General features: G+C 31.6%; 1 protein-coding gene and 1 long non-coding RNA gene across 2 annotated transcripts; one reads left to right on the top strand and one right to left on the bottom strand.

Moving 5' to 3' along the window:
• The first annotated feature begins 814 nt into the window (after positions 1–814).
• On the top strand, positions 815–4493 carry LOC117933995. Its single transcript, XR_004654401.1, has 4 exons — positions 815–1007; positions 1857–2015; positions 3888–3962; positions 3998–4493. It is a non-coding gene; the product is annotated as an uncharacterized LOC117933995 (long non-coding RNA).
• A 5662-nt stretch (positions 4494–10155) lies between these two features.
• Positions 10156–11860, bottom strand: LOC117934178 (GDSL esterase/lipase At4g10955-like). The gene is made up of 2 exons (XM_034855810.1): positions 11789–11860; positions 10156–11392 (listed from the first exon to the last, which is right to left on the bottom strand). Exons 1-2 carry the CDS (start codon positions 11848–11850, stop codon positions 10405–10407), a joined length of 1050 nt encoding a protein of 349 aa, XP_034711701.1. The 5' UTR covers positions 11851–11860; the 3' UTR covers positions 10156–10404.
• Between the last annotated feature and the right edge of the window lie 1621 nt (positions 11861–13481).

Below are 13481 nucleotides of genomic sequence, written 5' to 3'. Positions count from 1 at the left end.
CGAGTATCTCTATACATATTCTAGGTCATGAGGGGGAAAAGACATAGGAAGGAAATGGGTTTGTGAAGATTATACATGATAGATAAATATGTGAAGAAGAATGAGAGACATTTGATAGAATGACGAGGTTCATACACTAGTACAAAAAATCAAATTAATGACAGCTTGATTTCATGTCGCTTTTAAAAAGTATCATTGTTTATCAATATAACTAGTTAATGTTCGCGCTTGGGGCAGGAGGCATATTCTTGGCGTTTTATGGAGAGAGATGATGGCGTTTCTAAATAATGGTGCATTTTGAAGCATCATTATGGCATGTTTGGTCATCCTGGGCGCTTATAGGAAGCGTCATCTTCTTTTCATTATATATTTAATCCCTTTTTCACCCATTAAATAAAATAACCAATAGCCACAAACTCCACCCTCAACTTGATACCCACATAGAAACTTCCACTGGTAAGTTGTTTGATGACTTCATTGGCAAGCTACAATCGATTTTTCACTGAGAAAGTGCAGTAACACACTAGCATCACCTTTAGACATCATCCTCGAAAAACTCTGAAACCCTTGTTTTCGTGAATCCCACACACCAAAAATTAAACGGGACGAATCCAACAAATAACCATCTCAAACTCCATCATCGGCCATTACCTTCCTCAGTTTCCATCATTGGCCCTCCATAAGCTAATACCACTACCAGGAACCCAAATGGAGAGTTCACTGATGCCAACAATAGCCGTCATTATGGTTTTATCCTCTGAATCTTTAATTTATTTATGTATCTTTTGTCAAAAGTTTTGGAATCATTTCTATTGGTTACATTGCATTATTCTTTTAGTAAGAGTTTTTGGAGTTCTGCGAGATCAAGTTTTTGAAGTTATGTATGTTAGGGTTTTTGGAGTTGTGAGGGTTTGAGAAGATTGAAGGTGGGGAGTTCTTGGTTTTGCCAAGAGATTTGCTGTCGAAGCTTCCTCGACTTTTTCAGGTTCTAATCTTTGGGCTGCAAGGTTCGTCCTTTTCTTCCTTTGTTTTCTTTCTTTTATGTGTAATGTTGTTTTCTCTGTTGTTTGATTATCATTACTTCACCAACACCTTTGATTATGGTTTTCCAACCTCTTTCACATCTTTCTTTCATTCATTGAATTTGGGTTTGGATGAGTGTTATTTTGTTGATTTGTTGTTTTTAGGTTTGGGTGAATGCTATTGATGGAATTTAGTCTGAATGTTTATGAAATCAAGTTTTTTCTTGTGATTTGATGTGGGTTTATGCTTTTATTGAATATCAGTTTATTGCATTTATTTTAGTTTGATCTTTGTGATGAAGATATATCTTTGAATTTGAATTTTTGGGTGTCTTTTATCATTTGGTATCTAGGAAAATTTAGAAGAAAAAAAGAGAAGGAAAAATTAAGTTTTACTCTAGTCTTTGGAAATGAAGAATGAAAATAATATATATAATATATGGTTCTGTAAAGCTCGATCGAGTGTAGGCTTTCTTAAATAACTGATAAATTTGAGATTCAAAATTTTATTTAATTTTCCATCTGTGAAATGTTCTCAGAAAGTTGTATAGAAATTTGAGTGTCTTTTACCCTCTACCAAGAAAATTGAGGGAAAGGAAAGAAATTTATTTTTGAATCTTTTAAATTTCTCAAGTCATCCATTAATAGTCATAACAGGATTTGTTAATGGATGGTTTTTATTTTCCAAGTACTAGATAATGCAAAGCTAACATTGATCAGAATCTCAATTCTTTTCCTTTCTATCTTCTTGTTCAACAAAAAGAATATTATGGTTTTGCTAATTCTCTTATAACAGTTTCTAATTGGGCTGATTTTGTTTCTTTATTTCTATAGATGCAGGGAAAAACAGAGAAATGAGACATCATGCCTCCAAGTTGTGAATAAGAATCTAACAACCATGAATGAGCTATAAGTAGAGGAGAATGATAGGTTGCAGAAGCATGTGTCATGGCTGTGTATGAGAACAATTATTCCTACCAACAAACTCAAAATGTAAGGACTTAATCTCTTTCTATTTACTATTATTTTTTAAACTATATGGCTTGCTTTCTAAATGATAAATACTTGTTTCAACTCCTCTAATTTCTAACACCATTTTTTTCTCATTCCAAAGATTAAGGTTGGAAAAATCTAACTCCAAATAAAAAGTAAGTTCTATTGCCTTAGTTATAATAATTTCATAGTTATAATATTAACTACAATTAAACCCAACTTAATGTTCATAGCTAATTGCTTTTCTTTCAAATTTTAAATTCAAAACTTGAGATGCTTTTTTTTGAACATCATCATGCTTGTGAAGAAGTTGATTCATTGTTGCTTTCATAGTATATTAAAGGGTCACCATTCTCAACCCAACTACCTTCCCCTTCTTTGTCCTTGATAATTTTGCTCAAGTAAATTTTCATCTTGTTGAATATTTACTTTGGGTTAGTTAATGTTTATGTCATGTTTCATTTATCCTCTTATTGTTTTGAGGTATTATGATTTGTCACTTTTAATTTTCGATGTTATATCATATTTGGAAATATATTACTCGTGAATATTTTTTTTTAATTTTTATTAACGAAGAATTCAAATTAAATTTCCATTAACTTTAACAAATTGACGTTTCTCTCTATTTCTTAATTTGGGGGTTACAACAAAAATTTTGATTATGACATAGTGATAACATGATGGTTTTCATCGTGTTTGGACCTTGGTATTTTTTTTATTTTTTTATTGTGCATTATAGGACTTATTCTTGTATTCAAGAATGCTTTAAGAGTTCACCATTAAATGTCCATACGGAGCAACCCTAACTCATATATACACTTTAATAAGCGTTTAATGCATATTTATTCACTTAGAGTCTATGAGCTTATTAAAGATTTAATTTAACTGTTAATTTATACTAAAAATACAATATGTAGTTGAATAAAAAATCAAACTTTTAAAAAAAAATTTAAGTACATTTTTTTCCTTATTTTAGGGAAAGTATAATATGTTAGTTGAAATTGTAGTTCAAGTCTTTTGTTGATGGAGTACGAATTTATTTATTTAGCTTCAACTCATTGGTCTCCTTAATGAAATATTTTGTATGTCTAGTTTTACTTTGACGAATTCTTTATGAGGTCTTTTTTTAAGTAATGCTCTAAAGGTGCAACATAGGAATGACAATGGAGAGCTTTTTATCTACATTAGAATAATATGTTATATTTTATTTCGAAAACACTTCATAATTAATATAATTTTTTTTTTCTTATAATGAATTAAAAGAAACACAATCCATGCATGTAAAGAGGCTAAGGGGATTCATGTAAGCAAGCTTAATAACCTAAATTAATTTTGTGAAAGTTATAATTTCATTTATGCTTATTATTTATTGTATGTATATATAATTTAGATGTTTTATAGGGCATGGAGTCCGCCAAGGAGAGAGAGAAAGAGTACAACAAATGAGGGTTAAATTGATGAGGATATTCATTACTGAAAGAGAGTTGGATGGTTAAGGTGGAGCGAGTTCAAAACTTGTGCTTTGTCTAATTGCCAATAAATTGTGGTAAAATAAAAGAGACCTTTCTGAATCTTACAACAGCCAATCCAACCCCATCCAGTAATGAGATTCCTAAGTTCTCATTTCTTTCCTTTGTTTTATCTGTTGATGGCTTAAAGTAGAACTTTATACAGAGGAAATGGGACGAAGTATGTTTTATGGAACAGGATGCTTGGTAATCAAGTAATCACATGCTCACAACTTAAGTGGAGCAGAAAGAGAAAAAGAAAAATTTTTAATTCCTTCTAGCTTCTTTGTGAACAATGGAATCAAAATGGTGTTTTTTCTTTTCTATCAAGCCTCGACATTTGAAAGTGGTTATATTTGTGCAGCTGGAAGAACTCCGTGCTGATATTGTGGACTTTAAAGAAATGTATAGAGAGCAGATAAACGTGCTTGTGAATCAGGTCTTATACTCTGCTCAGTCAATGTTGTGTAAAAGATTCAGAAAGCAAGTTCACCAACAGGCACCATCTGATAAGTCTACTCCTCACTCTGGCCTATTCCAGCAAGTCATGATATTTTGATGGTATAGTTTTCTAGTATATGCTGTAAATTGCTATCTCAAGAGTGTTTTCTACCATATACATCATTCAGAGATCGCGTTTTTGTCTCTTCAAAGAGATCGGCAGCGGCCTTATCAGAAACACATTTGTCAAACTTTATGTTGTACTATAATATTGTATAGCATGAATCTCTTGAAGGTTTTGGCATTCTTAAGCTTGAAAGACTGAGTTTTCCCATTGGTTTAATAATTAAACAAGAAGATCTCATTCAGGACGAGTTATGACTGCATGGTATGTGACTTTCTTTCCATGCTGACATTTGATCTAGACTTTCAGTCTATGATCCTTTCTCTAGAAACCCAATATTTGAGAACATCAAAACCTTTTGGTTTTCTAGGATCATATACATGCAATCCAAAAATTATTATTACACACAATAACTTATGTTCCAAGCTCCGTATCACGACAGTTTTATCGTCACTTTTTGTCACTATTTTTATGATTTTGCTACCGTCTCTTGTATAATTGGTAGATTCATATGCAATTTTTTATGAATCAGTTTGTGGTGTATAGCGAGATGATATGCTTGGATGGGGATATTCAAGTCTGATAACATTGGCACCTCTTTGAGCTACCAGATGACCATTTTTATGCAATGATAAGACCGTTTCTATGAGAAAACATAAAGTCACACGCCACAGGACAAGATTGGGTGCCACCAAGAGTGTTTTAGTTTTGATTTTGAAATGTGCAGATTTTTAGGAAATCATACAATACAAATTTTCGTGTATTGAAACCAATGGATTTAAAATGAAGCATTTCCAGACCCACCGTTGTGGGTTTTATTTAAAATGAAGAATTATGTTAAAGATAAGTTGTTTGAGGATGAATGGTATGAAAACTTTATTTGCATTTTAATTTTGTTTTGTAAATATGAGTGCATTAGAGTAAATATGTGCTTCACTTGATTTAAAAAAAAAGAGTAATTTCAATTGTAAATTAAAGTAAAGAAATAAATTTAGAAATATTATTGTAATGATAATTATGAAGTATTGATGTTGAATATCGTATTTCATATTTGTTTTAATTTTCAATTTTTTCTCTAAGAACCTTATTTTATTTATTTATTTTTATTATTTATTATTTCCTTTCCTTCCACTTTTCCTCTTTATTTTCTCTTCTTAGTATTTTTCAAGAACCAAAAATAACCTTAAGGAATAATACACAAACGGAAATAAACAAAGATACTCGTATTGGTATCAAGTAATGCTATACACAATTGAAATCACATGTAAGTGATATTGTACATAAACACAATCATATGTTCAACCGAATCAAGATGCCATCCTTGTGATGTCTTTACTTTGTAGGGACACATTTTGACCTCCTAAAATCTTTAGATAATTGTACTCAATGGGATTTTTTGATCGATTGTTTTATATTCATATTGAACTCATGTTTTTAGAAGATGCATTCACTTTTTATATTGAATTTGTCTTTTGAAAAGATGAATTCACCTTTTACAATAAGCTTGTATTTTCAAAAGATGAGTTACACATGAAATCCAAAAGTATGGTATGTTAGCCGAAGAGTTTTCCTAATTTAGTTTTGATGAGAACAAAACATAGTTAAGTGCACTAATCATTTTAAATCAAGCTAGTATATAACTTAAAAATAAAAAAAGGACATGCTTGCTCAAGGAAATTCAAGAAATGTGAAGCTTTGGATGCATGAAGATCCTTCAAGACTAGGATAACCTTTGTAAAATGAATATCTTGGGTGTACCTAGGTTCTAAACATGTTTTTTTATTTATTTTATTTTTATGCATTTCTCTATACTTAGTTTTCATAAAGTTGAGCCTAAATATTCTTATCTCTCTTGAAACTAAGTTAAAATTAAAAAACCTTAGACAAAACCCTTTATAATTGAGCTACATAGTTTCCTAAAGACAATATCTAAGTGTTAGAAAGCCTTTGGAAAGAAAAAGATTTATTACCTAACAACTAATGAACAAGTGAAATTGGAGCTTGATGTGGTCAGTCAAGGCTAGTTTTTGTTTTTTTGGGTATTCGAGGTTAGAAACCTATAAATAAGGAACTTTCATGCATTTATTGATAAGAAAACATTTGCATTGAATTCCTTATCTACCATTTTCTCTTTTTCAAAGCTCTCAAATCTTTGTGTATTGATTACTTACTTACAAATCTCCTCTAGTGTACCTTTTGTATTCAACCTAACTCCTCTTGTATTCAAGCATTAATTGTGCTAGGTTGAGTGAGATTAAACATCTATTTATTAGAGGAAGTTCAAGTGTTTAGAAGCTTTAAGTTGGTTTTGAACTTGAAGAAATTTTTATGTGCCCATTAAAGTAGGTAGATTTAGTGTAAGAGTTTGAAGCTTGGTTTTGAAGCCTTGATCTAGTGGAACCTTTACTCGGAAGGAGTTTGAGGAGAGTGGACATAGGTAGGAATTGTCGAACCACTATAAAAATTGAGTTTGCATCTCTCTATCTTTATTTATATTTCTTTATATTCATTGTACTTCATTGATTTACTTAAGTATGCTTTTTGAAAAAGTTTTAAAAACCTAATTCAACCACCTTTTGAATATTTTGCTTAATTTAATTAGTTGTGTTTTACACAATAGTTTTAGAATTATTTTTGACAGAACAATTTTTTAAATATTTTAAAAAACTATATTATTTGTGCAAAAAAGCCTTGTAAGGAGAGTATGTAAAGTATTCTAGTAAAATATAGAGCAAAATGTTAGATTTATATTGATGCAATAATCAGTGCCTTCACATGATGGTCACTCCCATGAGAACTCAAACTTTTATCCGGAATGCTAGCACTCTTTTTTAGGGCCCCTCTATGCTTAGAGACAAGAATTTAAATACACTACACAATGAGTGGATTGTTGAAGGTTGTGGATATCTTTGCATAGCACTTTAGCTTATCCACCCAAGAATTACACAACACCTCCTATCCTCTTTTACCTAATGGCAAGCTGTTTAAGCAGCAATCGAGGAGAATGAACCTAAAATGGAGCCTATATGTTAAGAAGGAGATGGCTTGACTTTAGTTGAATGTAGTTTAGTATAAGCTCTTTAGTTGCATACAGAGTATATAGGGCAACCTTATGTGATAATGATTTAAGATGCATGGCTTGACGAAGGACAATATGATTAATGGACTTAGATGGAAAACGATTGTTAGAACTAACCAATGTTGATTAACTTAAGAGTACAATGTTTAAGGTTGTGGTCAAAAGATGGGGTGACCATCATTTCATGCTCTCTCCTCATGGTACACCCCATATTTTGAGTTGCCCCTTGCTAGCCAATTAAGCCTTTTCACACAATCTATTTTTCATCACCTTAATTCACTTATTTTTGTACCTTAGGGATTGAGGGGTTTTTTTTATGTGTACTCATATATAGGTGAGACCTCCTTGGTTGTGGACTCCATGGTTTGTTCATATTTTAGTATTTCCTTATCATGGTTGGGTGAGACACTTTTATTTTAGATCGATATGCTTCACCTATTTTGTCATACTAGTAGTACCATTCTATTTTAAGTTTTTGTGCTTTATTTTCTTAATTTAGTGATGTGATACAAAAGAAAAAAGAAGAAAGAAAAAAAAAGAAGAAGAAGAAAGAAAACAAAAAGAAAAAGAAAAAACAAAGAAAAAGAAAAAGAAAAAACAAAGAAAAAAAGAAAAGTATATCATGAAGTGTATCGGGGAGTGTTTGTGTATTCTATGACCTTAGAGTTTGCTTATCTTTCACATGTTATGTATATGTAAGAGGCATGAGGTTGCTTATTGGGGTTTTAAGCCTAGTTTCTATTATTTTCTTTTCTTCTTATCCTTAGTTAACATTTCATCCTAAGTCTTAAGATCATTGTGAAGCAATGGCATCATATTCATAGCCCCCATGTTGATGTTACTGAGATTGGTTTGAGTTTATAAAATATAAATTTTGTCCAAATGGAGCACAACAATTCATTGGGAGTTATTAGAGCACATTAGGGCATAATCATTTTGTTATGCTTAGATCCTCATACCAAGGCATAGCCATTTTGTTAGATCAAATCATTACATGGGGCATAACCGTTAGGTTGATACGATATTAGCATCCCTAATACTAGGGCATATAACCTAAATTCATTGTTTCCCAAACACATAATGCTCACAAAAATCTAGTTGTCCCATTTTCTATTCATTAAGCAAACCTCGTTTGCTCAAAGTTGCCAACCCCTATCTTTCATATGCCCAAGTGGCATATCCATAATCTAGTAGTCTTTGAAATTAATTTAGAGGTTAAAATGGCAACTGTACTTGTAACCGTGCTATCCTACAATGTATAAAGATCATTAATTTTTTTTTGTCATTTTATCACATTAAGAGCACCCTTTGAGATTCTAATAACTCTACTTCTGGATTTATTTGTGTATCAATTAGAGTCAAGCATTCATAGAGAAATAAATTTTTTATAGAACTCTGAAACATGCCTTACATAAATTAATGTCCTTACAATGCCACCATGCATCTTAATTTGAATTATGTTTGTCCTGATAGCCTAATAAGCTACATTGTTTCCCATAAGAATCTTTTCACCATTTGTAAGTTTGTAGGCACCAAACTAATCCTTATTGGGAGGCATATGATAATAACACCTTGAGTTGGGGATCCACTCATCACTTTTTCTTCTACAATTATTGCATAACCAAAATTACAAGCTTTCTCTCTTCATTTTCTTTTATGTTCCGAACAATTTCTCACATAGTGCTCTTTCTTATTGTTATTGAACACTTGTTATTTATCTTGAACTTTGACTTAGATCAAGATCAAACTTTTTTGCCATTATTTTTCTTCCATATTCTCTCTTTAGCCACTAAACCTTTACATAAGCTTTTTTCTCCACTCTCAAAGACCATTTTTTTAACTTCTCTAAGTTTTGGGTGGCCCTAACATCCTTTATGTAGAGAGAGAATTTTTACCATACATCATGATATCCACAAAGTGCTCATAAGAATTTGGTAGGGAACACTTTAAAATTATGACTTAGTTTTTTCATCATCAATTCTAACATCAGTATTCCTCAAATCTATAATTAAAATTCATAAATGTGGTCTTTGATGGATGCACCTTCTTTCATTTGGGGAGTGAACAACAACTTCTTCAAATAGAAGTGAATTATAAGAGACTTAGTCATGTATAGACTTTCTAACTTCAATTGTAACTTTCCAATTGCCTCATTACCCAAGCATAATAGAATAGCATTGTGCATTTTCTCCATAAGTTCATTATTCTCTTCATCAGACGTTATCGTTGATAAAACCTCTCTACCTTTTAGCACTTTGAATAATCCTTATTGAACTAACAAGGCATGTATCTTAATGTGACATAAATTGAAATTGTTTTCCATTAAATTTCTCAACCTTAAACTTTGTTGTTATTCTAGGTCTAAGAAATAAGCTCTAATATCGCTTTGTTATGACAATATAATCAAAGCTTTAATGCAAATATGTTAATGGAAGAATACAAAGACAAACAATTCATGCACAAATATATGTGAGATTTTAACATGCATGGTTTGACTAACTAAGATAAACAATTCATACACAAATATACATGAGATTTTAATGTGCATGGTTTGACTAGCTATATATGTCTACATCCATGAATTAGAGAGATTATTCCATTGTATTATAGAGAATATTACAGAGGACATAAACTGGATATAACTATTAAACCCCAAAACATCCCATGTTTCACTTCTTGTATCTACATAATGAACTACGTGTCTCCTCATTTCACAGGGTGTCACTCATTCTTCTTTACATCTCTATTTACTATGTATAATCTTCATAAACCTATTTCCATCTCATGACTTTTTCCCCTCACGACCTAAAATATTTATAGTGATACTTTTGATAAATTTTTTGATTCTATAAAGAAATCTAATACGACAATGACATATTAATATAAAAAATATCTCTACAATATTATTCTTTGCAAACATATATAAACATATACTAATTAGGAACAAAAAAATATACATAAACATATACCAATTAGGAACTTCAAACATTTTCCAACATGTATATATGCCTAAACCCAAGGGTAACACAATTGCAAGAAAGTAAAAGTTTGAAATTGCACTAATTATTAGTTCACATACCATGAGCAGAACTAAATTTTTGCATGAGACAATAAAATCAAAGATTTCAACAGCTTGAATAGACTAGGTAAAAGGTTGCACCCTTTCACTTGGCATCTGTTACTTTATGGATTATATCGTTGAAGTACCCGATTAATCCATCAATACTTGGAGTGTGCTTAGGGTTCACCCACGGGGATGGCATCATCTATCAATACCTTTGTTGATGAATCTGCAAAGCCTGGCCCTATAGACATTTGGTACCACCATTGTTGTAGTCCATGAGCTTCACGAATTTTACAAATATTGGGTGAGGATGAGTTCTTGCTAATAGTTAGATATGCCTTAGGAAGTAGATATATGGGTAGTTGTGGATCCTTCACAAATGCAGCTTTTATTGCACTCTTTATTGAACGTATCTCATCTTCGATCTTCCTATTTCTAAAATGGTCTATATACCCTGAGCAAATAGGATCGTCTTGGTTCACAAACAGGTTGGGGATCCAAGGAGACAATTTATTAAATTGGTGATGTCGTTTCTCCCAAAAATGATCACCCCCAACAAAAGAGATCCCAGCTTTGATAACATTCTTTGTTGAGCAGATTACATTCTCCAAACGTGGACTGTTGATATTCTTTGAGAGGGAAGACCTCAAGAAAGGCGGATTGAAAAGGAAAGTTTTGAGATACTTACCCTCCTCCTGGGCCATGGATTTTCCAACCAGCATTGCAATGGCCGACCCCAGGGAATGTCCTGCTAACCAAATATTTGCAGGCTCAGCTTCTTTAACAACTTCTTTGACAGCGTCCAGCGCGGGTTTAAAGCGAGAGTTGTCCTTGCGAAGTTCAGCAGTCAAGAGCTTGATATTCAACTTCATATCCTGTTTTGCGGAGCTAGATTTGAGGATTGTTCCACGAAAGGCAATCACACACTTTGGGGCGCATTCTGGCAAATTGTTGGGGTTTGTGTGCTTGAATTCATAAACGACACCGTAGATGGATGAATCTTTATCATCTATGAGCACACGTTTTACCTCAAAATGAAAGGAGGACCACCAACGGGGACGCTGAACTTGGGGATCTTGGGATTTCTGGCGATTACGTTCTGAAATGTATGCTCCCTGAACCAGGCTGGCAGCAACTGCCCGGCAGTGATGATTATTTCTCCTGCAATGAGAAATAGAAAACGAATCCTCATATCTAATCTACCCCTTTGATAAATACACAGCAGTTAATTTATCTAGAAAATCTTGTCAATGCTGATCCTCAGGCAACCTAATACACCTTCAAGATGCATGCCGGGGCAGAATTCACCATTTTCTTAATAGGAGTGTTAGTTCACATTTAAAAACCGGTAATATTACTTTACTTTAGATTGGTTTCTATGTGTAATCAAGCACAAACCCTGAGCCTCACAGATTCAGTTATCCAATTTTCTTTAAGCGTTTGGGTAAGGGTCTCATGGATCGATCCCATTGCTTATTCTCTAATGTATATATTGAAAAATGGTAAAACTTAATGCATCATGTGTACTGAGTATTGTATGTAGGAAAATGGTTGTACCAGTCAACAACAGCGAGCTGTTTCAGTCCTGTGAGGTCGAAATCTTCCAATTCAGGAGCCATTAGTGATTGTGTACCTCTACTGCCCTTCTTCCTTCTGTTCTTGAAAGGAAATATATATATTCTGCAGGGCACATAGGAGAAAAAAAAATATCCAGAAAAATACCAAGATGAAAGGAGTGGAGGTTAATCAACAGATACACTTATATTAAATTGTATGAAGTTGTCTTTTTATTTATTTATTTTATAATTATTTATTATCTTTATTGGTGTTTATAAAGTTATAAACTTTGTGTGTGTGTATATATACATTTGACAGTCAAAAAGTTGTTTTCTAATTTATATTCTTAAAAATAGAAAATAGAGTGTCGATAATACTTTTAGTTGTTTTCATTCATTTTTTTAAGATTGTTTTAAAAAATAATTATACAAATATATAGAATGATTAAAAAATAAAGCATTATATATAAAAATTATTTTAAAATATGTTTTAAAATATTAAAAACATATTAAATACATTTTAGGTTTCTAAATAGATTTTTATTCTACAAAATATTAAAGAAATCTTTTTAAATTCTATTATCAAAAATGATTTTTAGAAACATTTATCAAAAGGAGTCTTATTTTCTCTTTTGAATTTTTATCAAGTTAAAGCATTACCAATTCAGTATTATACTGATATTTTTATTAAGACTATGTATAAAACATATAGTAAAAAAATTTAAGATACAAAATGATAAAGTGGATGGCATCAAGGTCCACACGTATAGCTTTCAATGGTAGTGTGGATGGCATCAAGGTCCACGGTCCACACGTTTACCTTTCAATGGTAGTAAGTTTATGGTATGGTCCCCAAATTCTCTATTCATACATAACTTCTGGCAAACCCCCTTTTTACAAACTCAATGGTAGTAAGTCATGCTCAGTGGCATCTTTAATTGCCCCCCTCTCCATGTGTTTATGTTTCAGAAAACTCTCTTTATGTGTTTATATTTCAAAAAAATCTCTGCACATACACCCCACTTCGATTCAAATCTTATCTCATTCATCTTTGTTCCACATTTCTCAGTTAGGAATGATAACAGGTGGTGGGTTCGGGATGGGTCAAGGGCCAATCCTTTTAATCCTTTATTATTTAAATTTATTTTTATTAGTATAGGAGAATTTCTCGTACACGTCTCATTCTGTACCACTTATTTATTTATTTATTTTTTTAAATTACTAATTTTGGTTCACATAGGCAGTCAACACTAGCCAATAGTGTATTTCCTTTTATATTTATATTGATTTTAATTATTTGATAAAAATTATAAGAAAATAATTTTTATGTATTTTATGGTTATACTTAATATATGTTATTTTATGACAATTATGTTTATCTATTTTTATATTACAATTATAGTCCAAATTAAAATTAGGGCAAAAATATTTTTAAAATTTTGTATGATTTAATCTTTGAAAAAAAATGGTGGGATTTTCATTTTGATTTCCGAAAATCGTTTTCTATTCTCAGAGAAGGAAAATAATTTTGAAAAAAATTTGTTTGTTTTCTACTCGCAAAAAGTTATAGAAATTTTCTTCTATAATTATTGCAGAACCAAAATCATAGGCTTTTTTTTTTTTTTAATGTTCTTGACAATTTCTCTTATAATACCTTTTTATTTCTCTTGAACTTCGATCCAAACCTAAATCAA

The sequence above is a fragment of the Vitis riparia genome, chromosome 16 (assembly GCF_004353265.1).
Source record: "Vitis riparia cultivar Riparia Gloire de Montpellier isolate 1030 chromosome 16, EGFV_Vit.rip_1.0, whole genome shotgun sequence".
NCBI classification, from domain to species: Eukaryota; Viridiplantae; Streptophyta; class Magnoliopsida; order Vitales; family Vitaceae; genus Vitis; species Vitis riparia.
Note: the sequence above shows the minus strand (reverse complement) of the source record. Positions and strands in the feature narration are given on the sequence as shown.